We start from the raw sequence: 19,818 nt of genomic DNA, 5'->3' as shown, positions 1-19,818 counted from the left end.
GGGGGGGGGGGGAACTCCAAGCAAATAGAAAAACTGTTATCCCATATCTAACTTCTCTAGTCAATACAGAGTTAATTTTACTAAAAATGAGTATCTGTTTGAGTGTCACCCCAGCTTTTTTTTTTTTTTAATTAAAAAAACCCAACCTCTTACAACTTCCCCCGAATTTTACATACCTTTCCAAAATCAAGGCCTGCCATTCCTGACTGATGAAAGTCTGACCTCAGTGCTTCCGCATTGAGCAAATAACTGCTCTCCTTTCCACTTCTCTCCTTGCTTTGTGAAGCCTCTGTTCCCAGACACGCAGGCTCACCGTCCTCAAGCACGCACGTGGATCCAAAGGCAGGAGTATTCTGCAACGCAGAATCAAAGCGGTAACTACCGAGAAGAGGCTAAAAACTATGTCCTCAACTGTCTTCAAGACACAGAGCTGGGTTAGCTTTTGCCTTTTGCATCAAAACGTTTCACACTTTTCAGAAGGAAAGGCCTTACTCAAGACTTCATTCAAATTATCATTCATTTGTATGTCAGAAAAAGGGTTGTTACTTTAAAACAGAAGTTGTTAAACAATAAATAAACAAATTCTAAGTGTCCTTGATGAAAAGTTACCAAACAATCTTCTACTTTGGTTAGGGTTTGAAAAACAGAATCAGAGAACAATTTAGGTTGGAGGGGACCATCTTTCTCAATCCCCTGCACAAAGCAGGGCCTCTCAGACCAAGCTGCTGAGGGCTGTGTCCAGTCAGGTTGAGGAGCTCCAAGGAAGGGGAGTCCACAGTCTCTCTGGGCAGCCTGGTCCTGCTCTGCCCACCCTTGAGGGGAGATCTTTCTCTTTTTATCTATTTGGATTTTCCCTTGTTGCAATTTGTGACTGTTGCCACTCGTCTTTTAGCTGGAACCTCCAAGAGGAGTCTGGCTCCATCTTCTCTCTGTAACTCCCATTAGCTAGTGGAAGACAGGCTGAACGAGCCCTGCTCCCTCAACCTCTCCTCATAAAGCATGTGCTCAAGCCCCTGACCATCCTGTGGCCCTCCACTAGACCTACTCCAATATGTCAATGCTTTTCTTGAGTGCTGGGGTGGAGTCAAAACTGGACACAGTACTCGTGATCAGCCCCAGAAGTGCTGAATAAAAGGGAATAGTAACATCCCTTGACCTGCTCGTTACACTCCTGCTAATACAACCCCTTATGCTGCTGGCCCTCTTCACTGTGAGACCACACTGCTGACTTACAAACTCAACCTGTTGTCCACCATGACTCCCCTGCCTTTTCCACAGCCAGCCCCCAGACCCTCCTGTTGCATGGGGTTACTCTGCCAGGCTCCACATTTGCTTTTGTTGAACTTCACGAGGTCTCTATCAGCCCATTCCGCCAGATCGTTGAGGTCTCTGTGAAGGGCAGCCCTGTCCCCCAGCATCTTCACTGCTCCCCTCAGTGCGTCAATCACAAGCATGCTGCGGGTGCGCTTCATCGCATCAGGCAGGTCATTAAAGAAAGCATCAGACAGCACTGGCCAAAGATCAACCCCCTGAGGAAGGCAGGACAACGGACCAGTGGATAAACACATTGAACTCATAATCCAAAAAACCCCAGAAGTTCAGTACCTGGTTCTTATTTTGCAAGTTGTTACAGTGCACTGGATTACTGGAGTTCACTTCTTTTAGCCTCTGGAGCAGGTTCTCCACCAAAGTATCCCGGTCCTTCAGCTCAATGAACTGAAAGGCCATCTTGCTCCTTATGCTAACAATGATGGGATTAGGGAGAAGGCTTGTGTCCTCCATCTTCTCTATACTGATTACCTTTTCCAGAAACATTATAGAAAACACATTATGCACCACATCCACAGAACCATCTTCAAATATTCTGTATGTACCAAAATGCACAAACACAGCATTCATTTTACACGCATGCTTTAAACATGGTTATTCATATTGGCTTTCCTTGATCAGACACATCCTACCACCTGAAGTTTACGGTCTCTTTAGAAGCTCAAAGCAGGAACCAAAAAGTATCCCAGCTGCTTTTTTTTCTTTTTTTAAATGACTTTGAGGCCCACTTCGGGAGAGTGGACTGAGGGGAAAGAAAGAAAGGGGAGTGATGATTAAAACAAGATTTACAAAAGGATCAACTTGATCAAATTCTGGGGGATGGAGGAGGAAATTTACTTTCACACTCCTGAGGACAGGGGAAAACAGTTGTTTTGTTGTTTCTGATTAAGTATATAACACTGTTCTCTTATTGTTTTCTATTTCTGTAACAGTGGAAGATAAATTGCTACAGTTAGGATATTTCGATGTTACTCTGTTATTAGTCGAGGATGAAAGGAAAGCTTTAATTAAAAGATCATAACAGCCTTGTATCCACAGCAGATCAGGCAGGTGTTTGCTGACAGCTTCCTTCTCCTCTTCTACTCCCACCACCTTCCCATGCATCCTCCGTTCCATTTAAATAAGTCTCGGATTTCAGGGAAATGTGGCAGCTCGTCACTGCCTCCAGAACATCCCCCTTTTCTCTCTGCCCTACAGGTTTGCGAAGTACCCACAGGTTTGCTGGAGTTTGTCTACGGAGGGAGAACTTCAACACTTCTAAGTGCTGATCCCAGGCAAGGATGCTTTTATATTGCTAGAATGGGTCCAAGCTGAAGTCTCCATCAGCATCAAGCTGGACGTATGCGTTTGTGGAACTGGGAGGGGAGCACTGTCCAAGGCTTGGACCGATCAGACTCTGGTTTTGCAGTGCTCTGTCCCGCTGCATTACCCGTCCATACTCCACTTTGAGGACCATGTTGAATCACCCAGATTTTTAGGAACTCATGTCCTAATGAGTCCCAGAACAAGCTTTACAACAATCCTGTAAGGCACGATACACACAAACATCCTACTCCTTTTCATCAAACGATAGTTTGCAGGTAAGTCAAGTGACAGTGGATGCTTATGGCAGAAAAAGGCAAATAGAGACCCGAAATGAAACAAACAACTAACTCTACCTCTCTAAGTGGGATGATAACATTGCAGCAGCCATCTTCTTTGCTGGCAAAACAGATATAACTGTCTGAAGTATACATCCTTCCCGCTGTGTGACAGCGACTAAACGGCGTCCAGAGAGAACAGTCTACAACTTCATGCAGCTTCTCCTTCCTGGGCAATCTGAAGAAGGCCCGAAAGAATTCATTCTGCGCTCTGGCTTCAAGATCCCTTAAGAGAAAGCAGTAAGAGCGAATCACAAGACCCCGAAAGCCAGGACATCCAGCGCAAGGTTTGTTTTCTCGTTAGCCTCACGGAGAGCGAGGGATACAGAATAAATGCACCGTGCACAGCAATCTTCACTGTCTATGTGAACAGATCGATAAAAGACTCACTTCGAAATACAAAAAAGAATCATTATCAACACTTGCTTGTTTAACAATAAGATCAAAAGCCACTACTGTAGTGACTAGGAAAGGAAAGGACACTAATTTAAATCAGCTGGTTTGTTGGGGGGTTTTTTAATTATTATTTAACCATGCATTTTCTATGGCTGCTGTACCACTTTCCAGCCTCAAAGGAGTAACAGGTTTCAATGCCCAGGAGATAACTAAATCTTTCATCTGATGAACGTACGTTGAGCAGCGGAGACTGTTCCTTGCTTCCCTTCCCAGTAGCATGACCAACATCACCCCAGGGAGTTGCACCTGCACCCAGAAGTAATGCGTTTGCTCAATGAGTACTTCTGAAGTGGTCAGTAATAGAAGAGTTAATGATGGTGCATTTACATCATCGCATCCTTGACTTGCAGAGGTATCAGCCTCTGAGAGCCCTCAGAACAGTTGCAAAATGCAGAACAGTTTCAGGTCACTTACAGACTCAGCTGGGAATAACAGCACCAGCTACATTCAGTTTGGACTTGGCTTCCTTCCAGTCACCCATCCACGTTTATGTGGAGAGAAAAAGTTTAAATAAGCTTTCATTACTGAGCTACATTTTTTCCCCTCCTCCTTTTTTAATGAAGAATTCTGCAGTCATTCAGAGAGCTATGCAATTACATTATAAACAGGCCATGGCTATTAGCTTACTAACAGCAGCTCCAGAAACATTAGGGCTTAAATTCTATCATTGTCTTTACTACATGTAAATTTTTCCAAACATGATTCACCTTAGGGAAAAAAAAAAAGAAAAAAAGAAAAAAAAAGTTTGACTTTGTTCCATTGAAAGAATTTAAAGCGTGGGCTGAAGCATAACAGGGAGTGGTACCTTGGTGCTGTAAATCCCCTCTCTGCTCCTTCCTTCACCCTCCTCTTCCGCAGACACCTTCCCTCTACCCCAGCCCTGATGTTTAAAAATAAATTGAGACAGATGAAGCCCCTGCTTCAGTAAGTAAATCAATTGTGTGGGTTTCTTCATTTCAATTTAATCCGTAGAGGAAACTAAAGTCATGTGAAACAGGGAGGAAGACAACAGAGAACAAACTGAGACCTGAGAAGGGTGGATCTGTATCTGCGACCAACAGAAAAGACAGAATGCGCTCGACCAGCATTCGGCTGCTGTTTCCTCCTCAAGCATTATCTTTCTTAATAAGATTATCCAAGGAAAACAGACAAATCGTCTCCTGTTTTTTCACAAAGAACAAAGAGAAAGCCTCTTTGTGAAGGAAGACAAAAAGTTTGCTCCCGAGTTAAAATTCCACAGCGAGAGCAACTCTGATAAGTGCCCACAGCGATCTGCTATTGTGACAAAGCTGGATCAGGATATGCCTCCTAGTTAACTCACCACTAAAATATTTTCCATTTCTGCACAGCACAGATGAATGCTGCTGATAGCGTCCGCAGTGAGCTGTGCTCTCCTGCTGTTGTGCTGAGAAGGTAAGACCCTCCCTGGATCTACTCCGTTGTGAACATTTCTATACCTTTATGTGAAAAGAGGCGTTATACAGGAGAGTGGGACCTCTGCTGAGGCAGAGATTGTCTGCTATTCAAGAGATGACTGTTTCTAATGCTCTAAAATCTGCAGTTTCTGAGTTTTCAGGATTTTGCTGCATCTCTTGGGGCTGCACGCTCCAGGTGTGGGGCCTTTCAGACCGGCAGCCACAGGTTTTTAAGCTGAAGAATGACATTTCCCGTACCTGAAACTAAGTAAATTCACCAAGCACTGCGTCCAGCCCCCTCACCCCGTACCGGGGGAAGGCTGCCAACCCCAACGTCCCTGAACTGCCTGTCCCCCGTGACTCACGACACAGGGTCACCCAGGGCCACCGCAGAGACCATGCCGCAGCCAGAGCTGCCCCAGAGACAAGTGCCGAAACAGGGGCCAGCCTGCTGGCAGGGGGGATCCCCGAAAGGAAAATGGTAGCGTGGGGATGAAATGCTGTCAGCACCTACCGCTGTGGGCTCAAATAAGAGGCTTTATTAGAAAGTGGCACACCGTGAAAGTATTTCCTGTTAGGCAGGCAAACTCTAGGGCTTAAAGCAATTGCTTCCCTTCATAAATAGAGCCAAACAAAATTAGAGCTGGTTAAAAAAACCCAAACCCTGTAACTCTTCAAAAAAACCCACAAACAAAATTAGGTCCTAAAACAAGACAGGCAATTGTTTAAACATGTTAAAGATGCAGCGACCGGCCCAGGTCCCACAGCCTCCATTTTGAGTTTCACAGTACCTCCAATGCTGAACAGAAACACAACCTTTTTACCTGCGGCCCAATCTGTTTGGAATTTTCTTCTCTAGCTTAACAATTTCCATGGTGGTTTGGTTTTTAAGCAAATGCAGCGTACTGAGCTGTACCCAAGAAAAAGAAGGAATGCTATCGTTACATAAAAAGAATGTTTATCGAGTGTTTACACATGCATTAGAAGAATAAAAGGGGAGAAGTTCCCTACTTTACAGAAAAGTCAGCAATTCTTTCCAAGCGCAGTTCCCAACTTGCATGTTACAGGATCCTGGGCTGCCTCCAACTCCAGCACTTCAAAGTGAACGGCAAGTCTGAACTGCGATAACTCCTTTTGTGTGACCCCTACGTTACCTTCCAAGAGTTTTAAATTAAAGGAAATAACTCACAAGACTAACAAAATGCCTAAAAGTATCAGGACACTTAAAATTATGTCCTCACTGTCAAATGTTTTTCTCTGCTTTAAATCTAACAGAAGTCAACTTGGCAAGATTTTAGCTCTGTTGAGTCACTTGCTGCCTATCTAAAATCTAAACAGGCTGGTTGACCTCTTGCTTTTAGAGACCGATTACTAGACCCTTCTTGCTATTCAGACTCCAGAAAGTTACAGATTTTGGAAATAACACATCCAATGACATATGTCTTGTTTATTGGAAGAACTGTTAAATTTGCATGGCAAGAAAGGCTTCTTGTAAGCAAGCAAGGAGAAGTTATCTGAGAAGAGCCAATACGGACTTGTCAGGACAAATGTAAACCCAACATAATTCCCTTACGTAGCAGGAACACTGGACTTATAGGTGGAGGAGAGGCAACGGATATTTGAGCCAGACTTTACGAAAGTCTTGATATTCCTCACATGGGAACTAATAAAACTGAATTGAAGTGAAAAGCTGTTGTACCCCAGTTGAAAAAGAGTACCCCAAAAAGCAGCCCTCAAAGGCTCCTTGGTAAATTGGAAGGCTCTATCAGAGGACCTCCTTGGGGGCCTGTCCTAGACTAGCTTCTGTTCAACGTCTTCATCAGCAATCTGCACGATGGATTAAGATATTGTTGTTATTAAACTTGCACATGGTGTGAGGCTGGTAGAGGCTAATGAGCAGAAGAACAGGATCAGATTCAGACTGATATTCATAAACTTAAGGGATGGTGTGGAAAAAGCATTACAAGTATTTTCAGCTGTACATCACAAGGTGCACAAACGCAGCATGGAGATCAACTCCATCAGCAGCCATTCAGCAAAAAGAAAAGACCTAGGGGTTACACGGGATCACAAGCTGAGCACGAGCCAACAGCCTCGCGCTCACAGGAGGAAGAGGAGCAGCGCGCTGGGCTGCAGAAGTGCATGGCCACCAACATGCAGCACGACAGTCCTGGAGTTGCTGCAGCGACGGTCATGCTGCTTTGGCCCTGGTCAGCACCGGCGAGGCATCGGGAGCAATCCTGTATCCCACCACCCCACGCCTGCAGCAGCATGGGGTAAGTGACGAATGTCCAGAGAAGAGCGACCAGAAGGGCTAAAACCAGGACTGATAAGAAAACCTGGCTGAACTAGGGCAGTGCAGTTTGAAGAAGAAAAGAGAAAGGAGATGCACACCAACCTCCAAATACACAAATGGTTGCTCTGAAGAGAGAACATCTGATCTCTTCAATGGTACCGGGTGGGACAAAAAGTAACAGACTCAAAAAGCAGCACAACAGATTCAAGTTAGACTTCAGAAAGACTTTTCAATGACAGGACAGTGAAGTACCGGCATGGATCCTGATATTCTCATGAATGGAAATCTTTAAAAACAGGTTAGGCAATCATCTGTCACGAGTGACACACAGGGATAATCCAAATCCTGCCTTTTGCCAGGCAGATGCAATAAAAGGAGGTTCTTTCTAGTCACGTCCTCCTTGTTGCTCAAGGTTTACGGCGTTCTCGGATTCCCTCTCTGAAGGAATTAATGTGGACTGAAGTGACATTTATGATTCAAGAACAGTTTCTGTTCAGCTTAGATCAGTGTTAAAAACCTTCTTTGCCTTCATGTCATCCTCACTGGCAATTCACAGTTAAGGCATGAAGAAAAGAAACCAAGCTGGTTAGAGCCTGGAGAAACGTATCGTACTTTTGAAACCTTCCTAACACCGGCACTAAAGCTCTGGCCAACTTCCTCGCTACATTTGAGGAATGCAATGGATATTCTTGCATCCTGAAAGAGATGGAAATAAGAAGTACAAGAAACCTATACCAGAGATTTTAGCGACCTTCCTATTAGAAAAGAAAAAACAGTTACCCAATGTTCCAGTAAAATTGTATGGCACATAAATATATCTGCAAGAAGTGGCATTTCTAGTTATCAAACACCTCAGCTTTACTTTGCTTTTTATGGCAATTAACTTAATTGCCATTAATCCTTTGTAATCCATTGTTCCGAGCCTTATCTCTTCATTAAGCAGCACAGAAACTTGCATATTAACTTGTTTGACTCTGGCCATGATATAATTTGTGTCACTGACTGTGAGCCTAATCCCACAGCCTCTCCAAGTCCCGACACCCCACGCTCAGCAGGATGACCCCAAGAGCCTCAGGAACAGCAGCAAAGGTTTCTGGTTTTCAGAATGTAGAATATACAGACCATGATGACATTAAAAACGCATTTTTTAAAAATAAAGATATTGAGATGAGCTTCTTGCAAAAGAAAGCCTAACAAACAGAAGAAATCTACAGCAACTTCATTAATTTGACACAGCTGGAATAGTTTTAATGATGTGTGGATTATTGCTTTCATTTTGATACGCTAATATTTGCTTCCAAATCATGCACAAGAATTAAAAAAGACAATTATTAGAGAAAAAATGTCAAGTGACAAACAGTTGTTCTTGTAGTACTACAATGGCTGGAGGAAAAAAAAGCAGCGACAAAAACTTCACACACCAAAAAAGTTCAACCCCCCCCCCCCAAACATGTTAGCATTAAAAACCAGTTTATCCACTATTCAAACTACAGTCTTGCTTAATGACGCTACATCAGAGTGGTTGCTGAAGTGTGACAAAGGGCACCAGAAACAGCAACTTATCCAAATCACTACCTAATTCATGCAGAGGAAATGGGATTTTGGCATCTTCCATGTTTCCATGTTTTCCTTTCTGCCATCTCAAGTTAGAACACATCAACATCAGCACAGGTTAGAGAACATCTTGCCCATGAACTCTCCAGTAAACATATTTTTATCCTTCCTCCTCCTTTGCCCACCCCCAACTTTTTTTTTTTTTTTTTTTAAAGTTGGAAGGAAGGAGAGGAAAAAAACTGAATAAATGTGTGGGATGGTTTCTGTTGCTTATTTGCTAATAGACATACTACTTTTCAAAAATGCCACAAGGTACTCACACGTTGATTCCCTGAGAGCCTCCTTATTATAGCGTATTACTAAGCTTATACTTTTCTTTGCAACTGTAATTTTAGTTTCTTTGTAGTCTTCCATTCAGTCAATACCCCTGATTCAAACACTTTTGGGAAGTGACAATGATGAGTTAAAAATCAGTAGATGCTGAAAATATCTCCCCCCAGTTTTTTGTTACATCTCCTCTGGATTTACTTTCCTTCCTTCGTGCATCTAACCTTTCAGTCCAAAAGCGGGAGGAGGGTGGAATGGTAAAGCATGGAAGGGGGCTTAGATACAACCTATCACTCAAAGTACATATCCTACATTAGTCAAAGTACATATCCTACATTTCTTGGGCCAAAAGCCTACAATGTTAACAACATCCAGTTACACATGCATTGTAAAAACAGCGGTCACTCTTATGTTTAAAGGAAACCTGGCTATGAAAAAAAAAGCCTGCAAAGATGTTCGTGCCTGCTCACTACTGTATCACCTCAAATGGATTCCTTGATGATATCATGGATGAAATCCTGGCATCAGTGATTTTCCTTATCATGTGTACACATGAAATTGCAGAGAAAGTGCCTTTTATTGTTTTAAACTCATTATGAAACTTTGCAGAAATGTTTAGCTTAGACATATACCCAACACCACTGCAAAAATACCCCTCAGAAACAATAAAACGGCTACTGGACATGTCTCTCTTTTTTGGGAAACGATACCACACATTCCTTACATTTTAGCCAGGAAGCAACACCTGAGTCATTCCCTTCATAGCTCAGGCGGAGGGAGAGGAAGGAAGAGCAGGAAAGGGTATGATTCGGGAGGGGATAAGCGCTCCACTCACACCCCATTCAGAAAAGAAGTATTTTAAACCAGCATGTTAACCCTGACGCCCCAGGCAAATTCCAGTTTGTGCTATTTCATCCTGCCCACCTAAAATTCCTCTGGGCAGCAAATAAAACACGAAGCTGTGTGTTGCACTAATGGCACAGAAATAGTTATCAACCTTCTCCCTAAGAACCCAATGCATTTCTGTAGTGGGAGAGGAATGCAGAGATGCATTTCAGGGATGCATGGGGTAGAGCTGACAATAGCATATTAATCTGTTGCAACTGCCTTGGGTTTTTTAAATCCTATAACTGCTTGCTAAGTCAGCTATGGCAATCACACTAGTGGGAAATTTCATGTTTCAGATACGATCAAAAGCAGTAATTCTACAGAATTGACGGCACTAGGAAAGCCTACACGTTGCCAAAATTATAAATAAAATAATCTTGCTCTTCAGGGAAGATGGAAAATATCCCTTGCTGTAATCTACCCTTCTACAGGGAACGGTACTTTTAGAACAAATGAACAAAAAACCACAGCAATGTTTAAGGGAAGAATGTAAAATGGGAAAAAGTATCTTGCACACAAGTTAAAATGCACCTATTTGATACACCGTAGTACATCATAAAATCTTTTTTGCCCAATCAAGTAAACCTTTGAAATCTTACCCAGCTAACAAAGCAAACCATGAAGCCCACCACTGAACCTCTGCTCACACAAGGGAGAACAATTTAGCTTCTAACCTTTTAGTAATCTGAGTAGGATCCTGTAGGCCTGGATCCAGTTCAAAAATCTCATTATCCAGTAGCCTTCGGAGCGTCACATCTGCCAGTTGCTCCATGATCCTGAAAGCCTCGGCGATATTGAGGAACGTGGAGAAGTCGCGCTCTTTATTTGGAGTGGTGACGCGGACCGTGTCGGTCATGAAGACGTTGGAGGTTCTTTCCAGCTTCTGGACCTCAACCCAAGGAATGGTAAGTTTCACTGCCATCGGAGAAAAAAGCAAAAGTGGGTTGGAAACTCTGCTTACATTTTTCACATTTGGGAAATAAGCAAATTCAGAATGAAATGCAAACAACCAAAGAGGAGAGAGACCCATTCTCCCTCCCCCCCAAGACTCTCTTTTTCAGAATCTCTCCCTCAAAATTTTACCTATTTTCATAAGAAGTGCTGGACTGGGGTGTTCTGCCTTTGCAGAAAACCCGCCGTATGCTGTGCTCCTAACTCCTTTACAAGACATTTCTGCAGCCTGCTTCATTACTACCAGAAGAAATGGTTCATTTCAAGAGTAAGAGGAAAATAAGGAAAGGCTTTGTAATCTTCCAGAAATAAAACTGTAGGCAGGTGGAAACCCAGTCACATGCACAGTAATTTAAACTTTTAAAATAAAGCTAACTCCCATACAAAAGGAAGCTTTTGCACATGGACATTTTTATAAAGTTTAAGTGTTACTATAAACAGGGCATTCACAAAACAAAAAAAAAGTCGCCTAGGCATTGGGATCTTCCCATTTTGGTTACTTTTTACTTAAAAAGTGCACAGGTGAATCTTGCCCTAAACATTAGCTGTAGTCAGGCTTGTTTATAGAAAAGAAAAAGTATAGGACACTGTTCTCTATACTTAAACACGCTGAAACATATAAATACAAATGGTAAACAGAATCAGATTATTTTATATAACCACTGCAGGATGTTACTTGCCTCTCTCATACAAATCTCTGGGTAGAAATTAGGCTGGAAAGGACTTTACAATAGATTAAATTTCTACTTAACAACTGTTGGAAGCTTCCCACGGTTCTCTGTGCCAATAACATCAAGAATACACCCCCTAACATCCCTAGCTGGTCTCCTGATGCCAATAAAGCAATAAAAAGGCAGTAATAACAAACATTGTCATATATATATGACACTTATCCATGATCATTAATTACCTAAGGAGCTACCCTCAGCAAGTTCTCTGTACTACATGAACCACAGCTGTCAAGATTATTTGCAGATTACATTTTTGCTTACTTAAATAAAGCACAGCTGCGTCAACACGCACAAACTGTTGCGAATGGTCATAAAATCATCTGTACGGGCACAGCCAAGGGAAGAAAGATTAAACAGCGCCGTAGCAATAGCACTATTGTTCACGCAGGTCGGAATCACATAGGCTCTACAGTGTTGGTTGTAGAAACAGCACAGCAGACGGTAAGGGGCCCAAACTTCTGATGAAAGGTACCAAGTCTTCAAAGTTTTAGGAAAACACAAGTTTTATTAAAAATTGTGAAGAAACCCTGGCACATCCTTTCAAGAAATCTGACGTTCTAAGCCTCTGAAATTCTGCAAATACTTCGAGGCTTAGATAAAAGGGGACTTGTCCTGGAAAAAATGTTCCATGGAGTTTATGCTCACATAAGCCGTAAGTTAATTTTATGAGAAGCTGTAAACAGGTTCCAATATTGCATTCCAGGTCATTTCAACATAAAATAAAACAAGGGGAAGGGAAGAGTCTTGCCAGAAGCAGAAGACTTAACGCTTTGCCTATAAAGACATTTCAGTCTACAACTTGGGGGGATTTTTATAAAGTTAAAACACATATAAGAACTATTCTTATTGCAAATCACGTATTGTTTTTTTCCCCTGTGTTGTATTGAAGAATGCAATAAATGTGACTTCTTAGCAATATTTTCTAGACCAGATTTAACCAGATTTGTGATTACTACCTGAAAAAAAAAAAAAGACAATGAATGAATTGTTTTACATATAATCAGCATCAGCTTCTCCAAGAGTAACAAGCAGAACTACAGTAAATCTGGATTACTCAATGTAATACAAGTATTTCATAAATGTGACAAAACACTAGCTTTGAAACAGAAGCAATCTGCTTTATCAGAATCAGGGAGGTGGGAAGCATTTCAACATATAATGCTTCCCATCGAGCTAGGGCAGTTTTGTTTAACCAAAAGAAAATTCAGGTTTTTATTTCACATTTCCATGCAAATGCATGGGAACACAAAGGCAATGCAACCGACTGTAACAACGAATGAACAGCGTATTTTCCATGGTCAAAATGAAAAGTTACAAACATGTAGTCGTTCGGGGGTTTTTTGCATTTTCATAATGAATTATTATTAAAAGTGACGAGAAACAATTTCTTCTTAAATAATACAGTGTGATGTTGTACTTCCAGTATCATTTAATGCTCCGTGGTGTTGCATAAACAAAACATTCGCAACAATATGAAGGATTTTTCTCTCTCCCTCCTCCTTCCCCCATTATCTATGATTAGTAAGTATCATTTTTGCTTTGTGTGCTTTGGCAGACTGGATATCTCAGATTTAATGAGAGAAAGATACAATGATAGCAAGAAGTAATAATTCACAAAGGATATTATTTGATATTAAACAGAAAACAAGGAGATTAAACAAGAACTCAGCTACCTCCTACGCATCAAGAAACTCCATCACAGTCTTCCCAGCAAAATTCAACTTTTGTTTTTATACCAGCATTTTAAATCTAACTCTGCCACCTTTTGCAGATACGGCAAAATAATCGGCCTGAAATAATATAAGGCAAAAAAGGACTTCTAACTCAAGCATGTCTCTGTATGTTTTAAGTCTTAGAAATTACCAATTACTATATTTCTTATTATTACATTAATGTACTTCATTTTTAAATCTACAGTTTTATTTGACTAGCCATCCCAATATTAAATCCAGACAGTAAACAGTAAAGTTTTCCTAACTGTTATAACTGACAATTCTTGCTATATTTATAGCAGTATAGGTTTATATTACTGTCCTGTTGCAGCAGAATAAACAGGACTTAAAATGCTATCGGTTCATGAACAATCTTACTCAACAGAGAAATGTTATAGAGTTTAAATGGCTTCATTCATTTTTACCTTCTAATATCTGTTCTGACAGGCTTTTCATAATCCCATGGCCCTTCCTCTGTAGAGGAACACCATGACCAAAGTCTTAAAACTCGCTTCTTAAAAATGTACATTCGTTACAGCCACTATCACGCACAAATGTGCCACCGTCTGAAGGGCTAAAAGCCCCAGGATACACGTCTCGTGACGTTCCTGCACTGCCGTTCAGAAACGCAAAGAAATCCCTAAATTCAGAGTGTTCCCTTAAAAACTCTGAATTTTCACCTGCTTCTCCAGGGCACAGCCCTGTTATGTTTCCTGGGCTATTTTCAGGCAGGCAGCTGGACGCCGGCACCCCCGGCCCCACCAGCCCTTGCTGATCACTGTGCTTCCCCGCCTGTGGGAGGGACCCGTCCTCACTTACGCTTTTCGGCACTAGAAGTCTCTAGTTCAGATTCTGTAGCAGTTCTGTTACATTTTAAGGCTGCTTCACCATGGCAAGAAAAAGAACCAGATAGCAACTGTGTCTGCATAGTCTTATAGTCTCATTTTTATTACCGGATTAATACTAAAATATAAACATAAAGGCTGAAGTGAAAACTAAATTAAACAGGATCTTTCAGCTGAACAACAAAAAATTCAGGAACTAAACTTCAGAGGCGAACTAGGCTTTTCATAAAAATTCTAGCTGTTCTTGCTTTTGAAAACAGTTATATTCATATCTCTCCCCAGCATTAGGTTTCTTACGCATTTACACTTACATTCTTTGCCCAGGAAGAAGGAATAAAAACAGAGATGATTGATGCTCAAATAAAGCCAGCCTTGCCGAGGAACTTTTCCTTTCCAACAGCAACAGGAATAATAGGTGATCAACTTCTCGGCTTCAGGAAAATTAAATCTGGATTCAAATTTCACCAGGGCTTCTCGGAACTTCTCGGGGTCTTCCTCCTGCTCGGCGAGCTTGCTGCTCGTTTCCTCTGCAATCAGCGCCTGAGCCCACAACGAGATAATATATCAGGATAAAGCTGCGGCATTCACACTCGAGCAAGTTGCTACAAGCTCCCCATTCAAATTTTAATAACGCAACCCTTTCTTACAAAGAAATTCAAGCTGACTTGCAATTTTCACAAACGGAGACATTTCTGCAGCGTTTGTCTCTCTCATACATTTTGAATGCTTCCAAACCAAGATTTCTGGGGGCTTTTTTTATTTGTTTATTTTTTCAATTAGTCTGGCAGAACCATATATTTACAGTTTCACTACAACCTATGATTGCTGTTACTTGGTGTGCACAGAGCAAAGGTAGAGTAACAATTGCGTATACTGACCAGCACTATTTTCCTATGAAGAGGCAATGCGGTGAGATGTGTCAGTAACTTGTAACATGCTTGGAACCATTAAAAACATGGTTTCAAGAACATCTATGTAAATATAATTAAGTGTTGAAAATTTTAATAGCGGTATTACAACAAAGGAATTAAGTATGTATTGCACCATTCAGACAAATAATCTGTATGTTACAGCACCTGGTATAATTTGCAATTACCAAGCAGTCCTAATATGCCAAAAGTCTGCAGCAGAGGCGAGGGTCCAAAACCTGGACTTAACATTAACTAATGATACCTGAAGAATTTTAAATATGTGCTGTGCTAGGTAACAGGCTGCCACAGCATTATCAAGAGAGATTAATTTTATTCGAGCCTTTCAGTGCACTTAGACAAAGTTGGTTTTTTAAGGAAGCGGAATAAAAACTAAGATTTACATGGTGATCTTTTGCCTTTCCGCTCCCTTCTTCCCCAACTTCAGAACCCACTGAGATCACAGCAGCAGGGTTGAAATTCACCAAAAACATTATGTTCCTACAAATTTTCCCGACCAAAAAAGGGGGTATGGGGGGAAAAGCATCTCACTAAAACTCTTAGCAAGGAAAAGCCTCCAGCAGGACCCGAGGTACAGCAGTCACCAGCAGACCCGCACCCCCGCCAGCCATCACCAAGCTCCTTGTGGAGCGTGTATTTTACTAGAAGCAGAGCACAGGGCGCCCGGCTTTGCAAGTTTTACCGCACGTGCCGTTATTATTTTAAATCTGGTCTTCAGTCACCAAATCCCCCTATTTCTACAATTCTTTAGCCTTCCAAAAGGATGCTCATTTCTGCAACCCTGCAGCCAGCCCGCAGCTTCACTGCGGTGCCCGGCCACGACTCTCGCATCCTGCAAAACCACCGGCAGTTTCCGTGCCCGACCCTTACAACGCAGGTGACATTGTGCAAGGGCCTTGTCCCCTGTCCCTGTGCCGCGGGGACTGCATCATCATCCGCACGGGTGTGCTGCCAGCAGATTCGGGCACTGTGGCCATCACCTGCTGACACCTCTGAGCCCCATCAAGAGGGACAGGAGTATGGAGATGGACAGAAACGGGCAGGAGAAACTGATGGGATAAAGCTAGGAAAAGCACAAGAGATAGGAGGAGAAACGTAGTAAGGAGGAAAAGCTGAGATATAGGAAGGGAAGGTATTTAACATAATGTTTTGGAGAGGCGGAGGAACTGAAAGCAGATGTTGAAGAAAGCTCAGCTGCACATCACAGGGAAGAGAAGAACAGTAAAGCTGGAAAGGGATGGGTGGGATAAAGATTAAATTAGATACTTTGGTTCTGAGATGTTTCCAAGGAAATGTGAGTAAAGATGCACAGATGCCGGCCACATCAGGTGCAAGTGCCACACAGACAACCAATAAATAATGTTTAGATGGACAAAACCAAATATGAATGACAATTTCATGACATTATTTCTAATAAACCACATGTAATCGGGCAGGGAAGGGTGAAAGAAAGACAGTTTCCTTACCTTCACTTTCCCTTTGACAAAATTAACAATATCTTCTTTATTGTCAAACACAGACAAAGTATGGAGCAAGTTTTGTTCCAGCCATTCCCAGTGCTGGTTTATCTCCTCTGCAGTGGCACCTAGAAAAGCAAGAAGTAGTGTACTGAAACTCATCCTACAAAATAAAATGGAAAGGAAGAAAAGAAGTAATAAAACGCACTATTTCATAAATTCCGTATGAGAAACTGAACTTTCAACCTCAAAATTCTTGGTAGAAAACAGGTCAAAAGGGTCTTGTTTGTAGCAGTATAGTTAAGAGAAAAACAAAAACCTCATTGTTTTAAAGAATTAGTTTTAGTGCTTTTAGTTTTATCTTCTCAAACGCTCTCAGCCAGCAAACGCTGCATTAAAAGTCAAAGCAGAAAAAACAGCAAAACTTCACCCTCAGCTGCTAGACCGCAGCTTATTTTGACATGACGTTCCTTAAGCGGCCACTTTGATTTACGTCCTGTTCCCGAAAGTCCCTGATCTTCCTTTCGCCCTCCCTCGGTATGCACATGCATACACACACACCCCCCACACACATGCACACACCCTTTGAGAGGAATATACATGGTCATGATCTGCGTCCTATTGAAAAGCTCTCTGTAATAATTATAGTATCTAAAAATGAAAGAGTTTGGTTCAGCAACACCTAAAAGGTCTACAAGAGCACATTTCTGCAGGGAAGAAATACAGCGAACAGAAAATCTTTGACAAATACAGATTTTCAAATCTTTAAGGCTTCCTTCTCTAAGGATTTATTTGAGGGTTTTGCTGTCATTGTTTTAAATGTGATGTGTTCACGCTAACTCCAGAAATAACATTTCAGTGACCATCTATTTGCTTTGGTTGTTTCTGCTTGAAACTGAACTGTCGCTGCATCACGCGATGACAGAAAAGTCAGAGCAAGATGGGCAACATACAGGGCAATCGGGAAAATCTGGCCCCTCAGATCTTACTGGTCAGTGATTAAACACTATAGGTAAAAAAGTGAAGGCAGCAAAAGTTGCTTTTCCTCATGCCTTGCTAGTGGAAGAAAGGAGAGAAGTACTTGGAAGTAGAGACATACAAATCACAGATGAATATAATAATAAAATGAATCTCCAATAGAAGGCCCATTATCTCAAGATTTGACTTGTGTGTACATTAGAGATGCATCATGTTGCCCCACAACAAAAAAATGATAAATTTAGCTAAGGATTTTCCACTTTGCTCTGTTTTCCATGCAGAATGCCAACTGGCAGGGAAACTTTCCAAGCTTTAACTTCCTTGACAGGAAGGTCTTGTGACGGAACTTCATAAATATCAAGGTTAAATTAAAAAAAAAATCATGAAAGAAGAGACACTTAAATGCCCTTTAGGTAAAGAAAACAAGTTATATCAATGGTTAAGAACACCACAAATACAGTCATTTTATATTGAAATGGCTGCGCAAAGCAAATACTGACTTGAATTTTTATTTCTGAGCAACCTAAAAGATACCAACTGTATGGGAGAGCTGGTGGGCTGCCTCTTGTGAAACAAGCCGTGAGCAAGACGCCTTTCACAGCAGCATCCGCATGGCTCGGACTGCTCTGAGCCTGGGCTCTGGCAGCGGCTGTCTCCCACGGGGGCTACTGCAATCTTTCCTGCCTGCCTTTAGGTATCTCCAGAGATCCTGCTCAAATACTGAGAGATCTCTTTGCCCCCTTCATTTGGTCAGGCCAACTCCTCAGCTTTTCGGGTCCCTTCTTGATTTCTAATTTCCATTTCATGGTTTAAAGTCGTCCTGTGATTTGACCCAAGCATTGCCAATCTCTTCCTTATTCCTCTTCCTGCGCTGATGCTCTGCACAGCATTTTATTCCACATTTCACCCACCTTCTTCATGTGCCTGTGCCAAATGTATGCTTTGTCTAACCACAGACTCACCCCTCATAACCTCTTCTTTAAACCCACTTCTCACCAGACCCTTTTGCTCTCCCTCTCCCAAAAGCTACTTCACTTAACTGTGACTTGGGTTTCTGTTTTGCCCAAAAGCCTTCTGAAAGGAAAGTCCTAAGCGGGTCTACACTGGGGCTGAGGTTAGGCTTTTTTTTTTTTTCCTGTACTGGTGTAACATGATTAACCATCTGGATTAAAACATCTCTGCCAGAACAGCCGTGCTGGGCAGGGACCAGACTTCCTAGCAGCCCTTGGAGATTTGCAAAAGTCCGTAACACAGACATGACCCTCAGGCATATATTATCATTTAAGCATACAGCTCCTGGAACAGAGGACTGCCAACATACAGTTAAAAAATGTCATTTTAATTAACTGCCTAATGACATGATGGCTATGCCTAATGAAGTTACACCAGAAGACTGGAAGGAGCTCCTGGAGCTGCTCCTTGTCCTTGCTATACGGCAGGAACCTTAATTTGACTCACTGCTCCTTCCAAATCCAGTAACAAAACTCCTAATGCCATGTTTGCATGAAGCACCTCGCTCAGACGGCAGAGCTGGGCAAGCAGCAATGGCCACTTCTGCGCAGGGAAAGTCCTCCAGATTTCTAAGAAAAGGGTCGGGTGATGCTGTTCCTCTGACTCCTGTTGCCAGCGCCAGCTCTCCCCTGGACACTCACATCAGGGTTTCACAGCAGAGATATTATTCAGAAACAACTTCTGCTACCATGGCTCTTCATTTCTGTGCAGCTCTGGCAATCGTGTATGTCCTACCCACGCAGCATACAAAACAGAGCCCTCTGCTTTCCACTCTGTTACTATAAATCTCATTTTCTCAGGGCTGAGCATCCATTCAGAAGAGCCAAAGAGAATTCTAGAAAACATTAATCAAATAAGTTTATCTCAGCAAAATCCTTAACCATTCCACCTGGCAAGTTTTTGATTTACAGTTTCCTTAATATATAAAAAAAACCTCCACCAAACAAACAAACAAAAAAAAACCACCACAAAAAAACTGTGGGAATAAGAGTGTGGCTAGGGCAAGGATCAGCCCCAGAAAGGAATATTACTTAGATTCAAATCATCAAGAAGCCCATGACAGCAAACAGCTTTTCCAGTGAAAGCTACCTGGCTTCATGAGAGGACTCTAACAGCATGAAGCTCTTAAATTTCTCCGTGAGATGGCATTATTTAAATATAAAAAGGAAGGGGGTAGGGATATAAAACACAGAGCAATTGCAAAACCAAGAAAACCTAGCCACAACAAAAATAGCACAAATAGACTTTACGCAAGCTTCTTCACACACATCTGGCACATGGAAAAATGCCCAGTATTAA

At 42.0% G+C, this 19,818-nt stretch overlaps 1 protein-coding gene across 1 annotated transcript in view; it reads right to left on the bottom strand.

The window, feature by feature from the left end:
• Window positions 1-19,818, bottom strand: part of TBC1D8 (TBC1 domain family, member 8 (with GRAM domain)) — a gene marked incomplete at its 5' end in the record, with an annotated part of 35,767 nt that overhangs the window by 14,587 nt on the left and 1,362 nt on the right. Inside the window, 6 exons of the mRNA XM_009574296.1 lie at window positions 177-353; window positions 1,606-1,800; window positions 2,988-3,195; window positions 10,580-10,820; window positions 14,456-14,684; window positions 16,540-16,658. Coding sequence (XP_009572591.1) covers window positions 177-353; window positions 1,606-1,800; window positions 2,988-3,195; window positions 10,580-10,820; window positions 14,456-14,684; window positions 16,540-16,658 — 1,169 coding nt within the window. The remainder of the gene's footprint in view (window positions 1-176; window positions 354-1,605; window positions 1,801-2,987; window positions 3,196-10,579; window positions 10,821-14,455; window positions 14,685-16,539; window positions 16,659-19,818) is intronic.

Source organism: Fulmarus glacialis, unplaced genomic scaffold (genome assembly GCF_000690835.1).
Source record: "Fulmarus glacialis isolate BGI_N327 unplaced genomic scaffold, ASM69083v1 scaffold16703, whole genome shotgun sequence".
Lineage (NCBI taxonomy): Eukaryota > Metazoa > Chordata > Aves > Procellariiformes > Procellariidae > Fulmarus > Fulmarus glacialis.
This window is presented reverse-complemented; position numbering and strand designations above follow the sequence as displayed.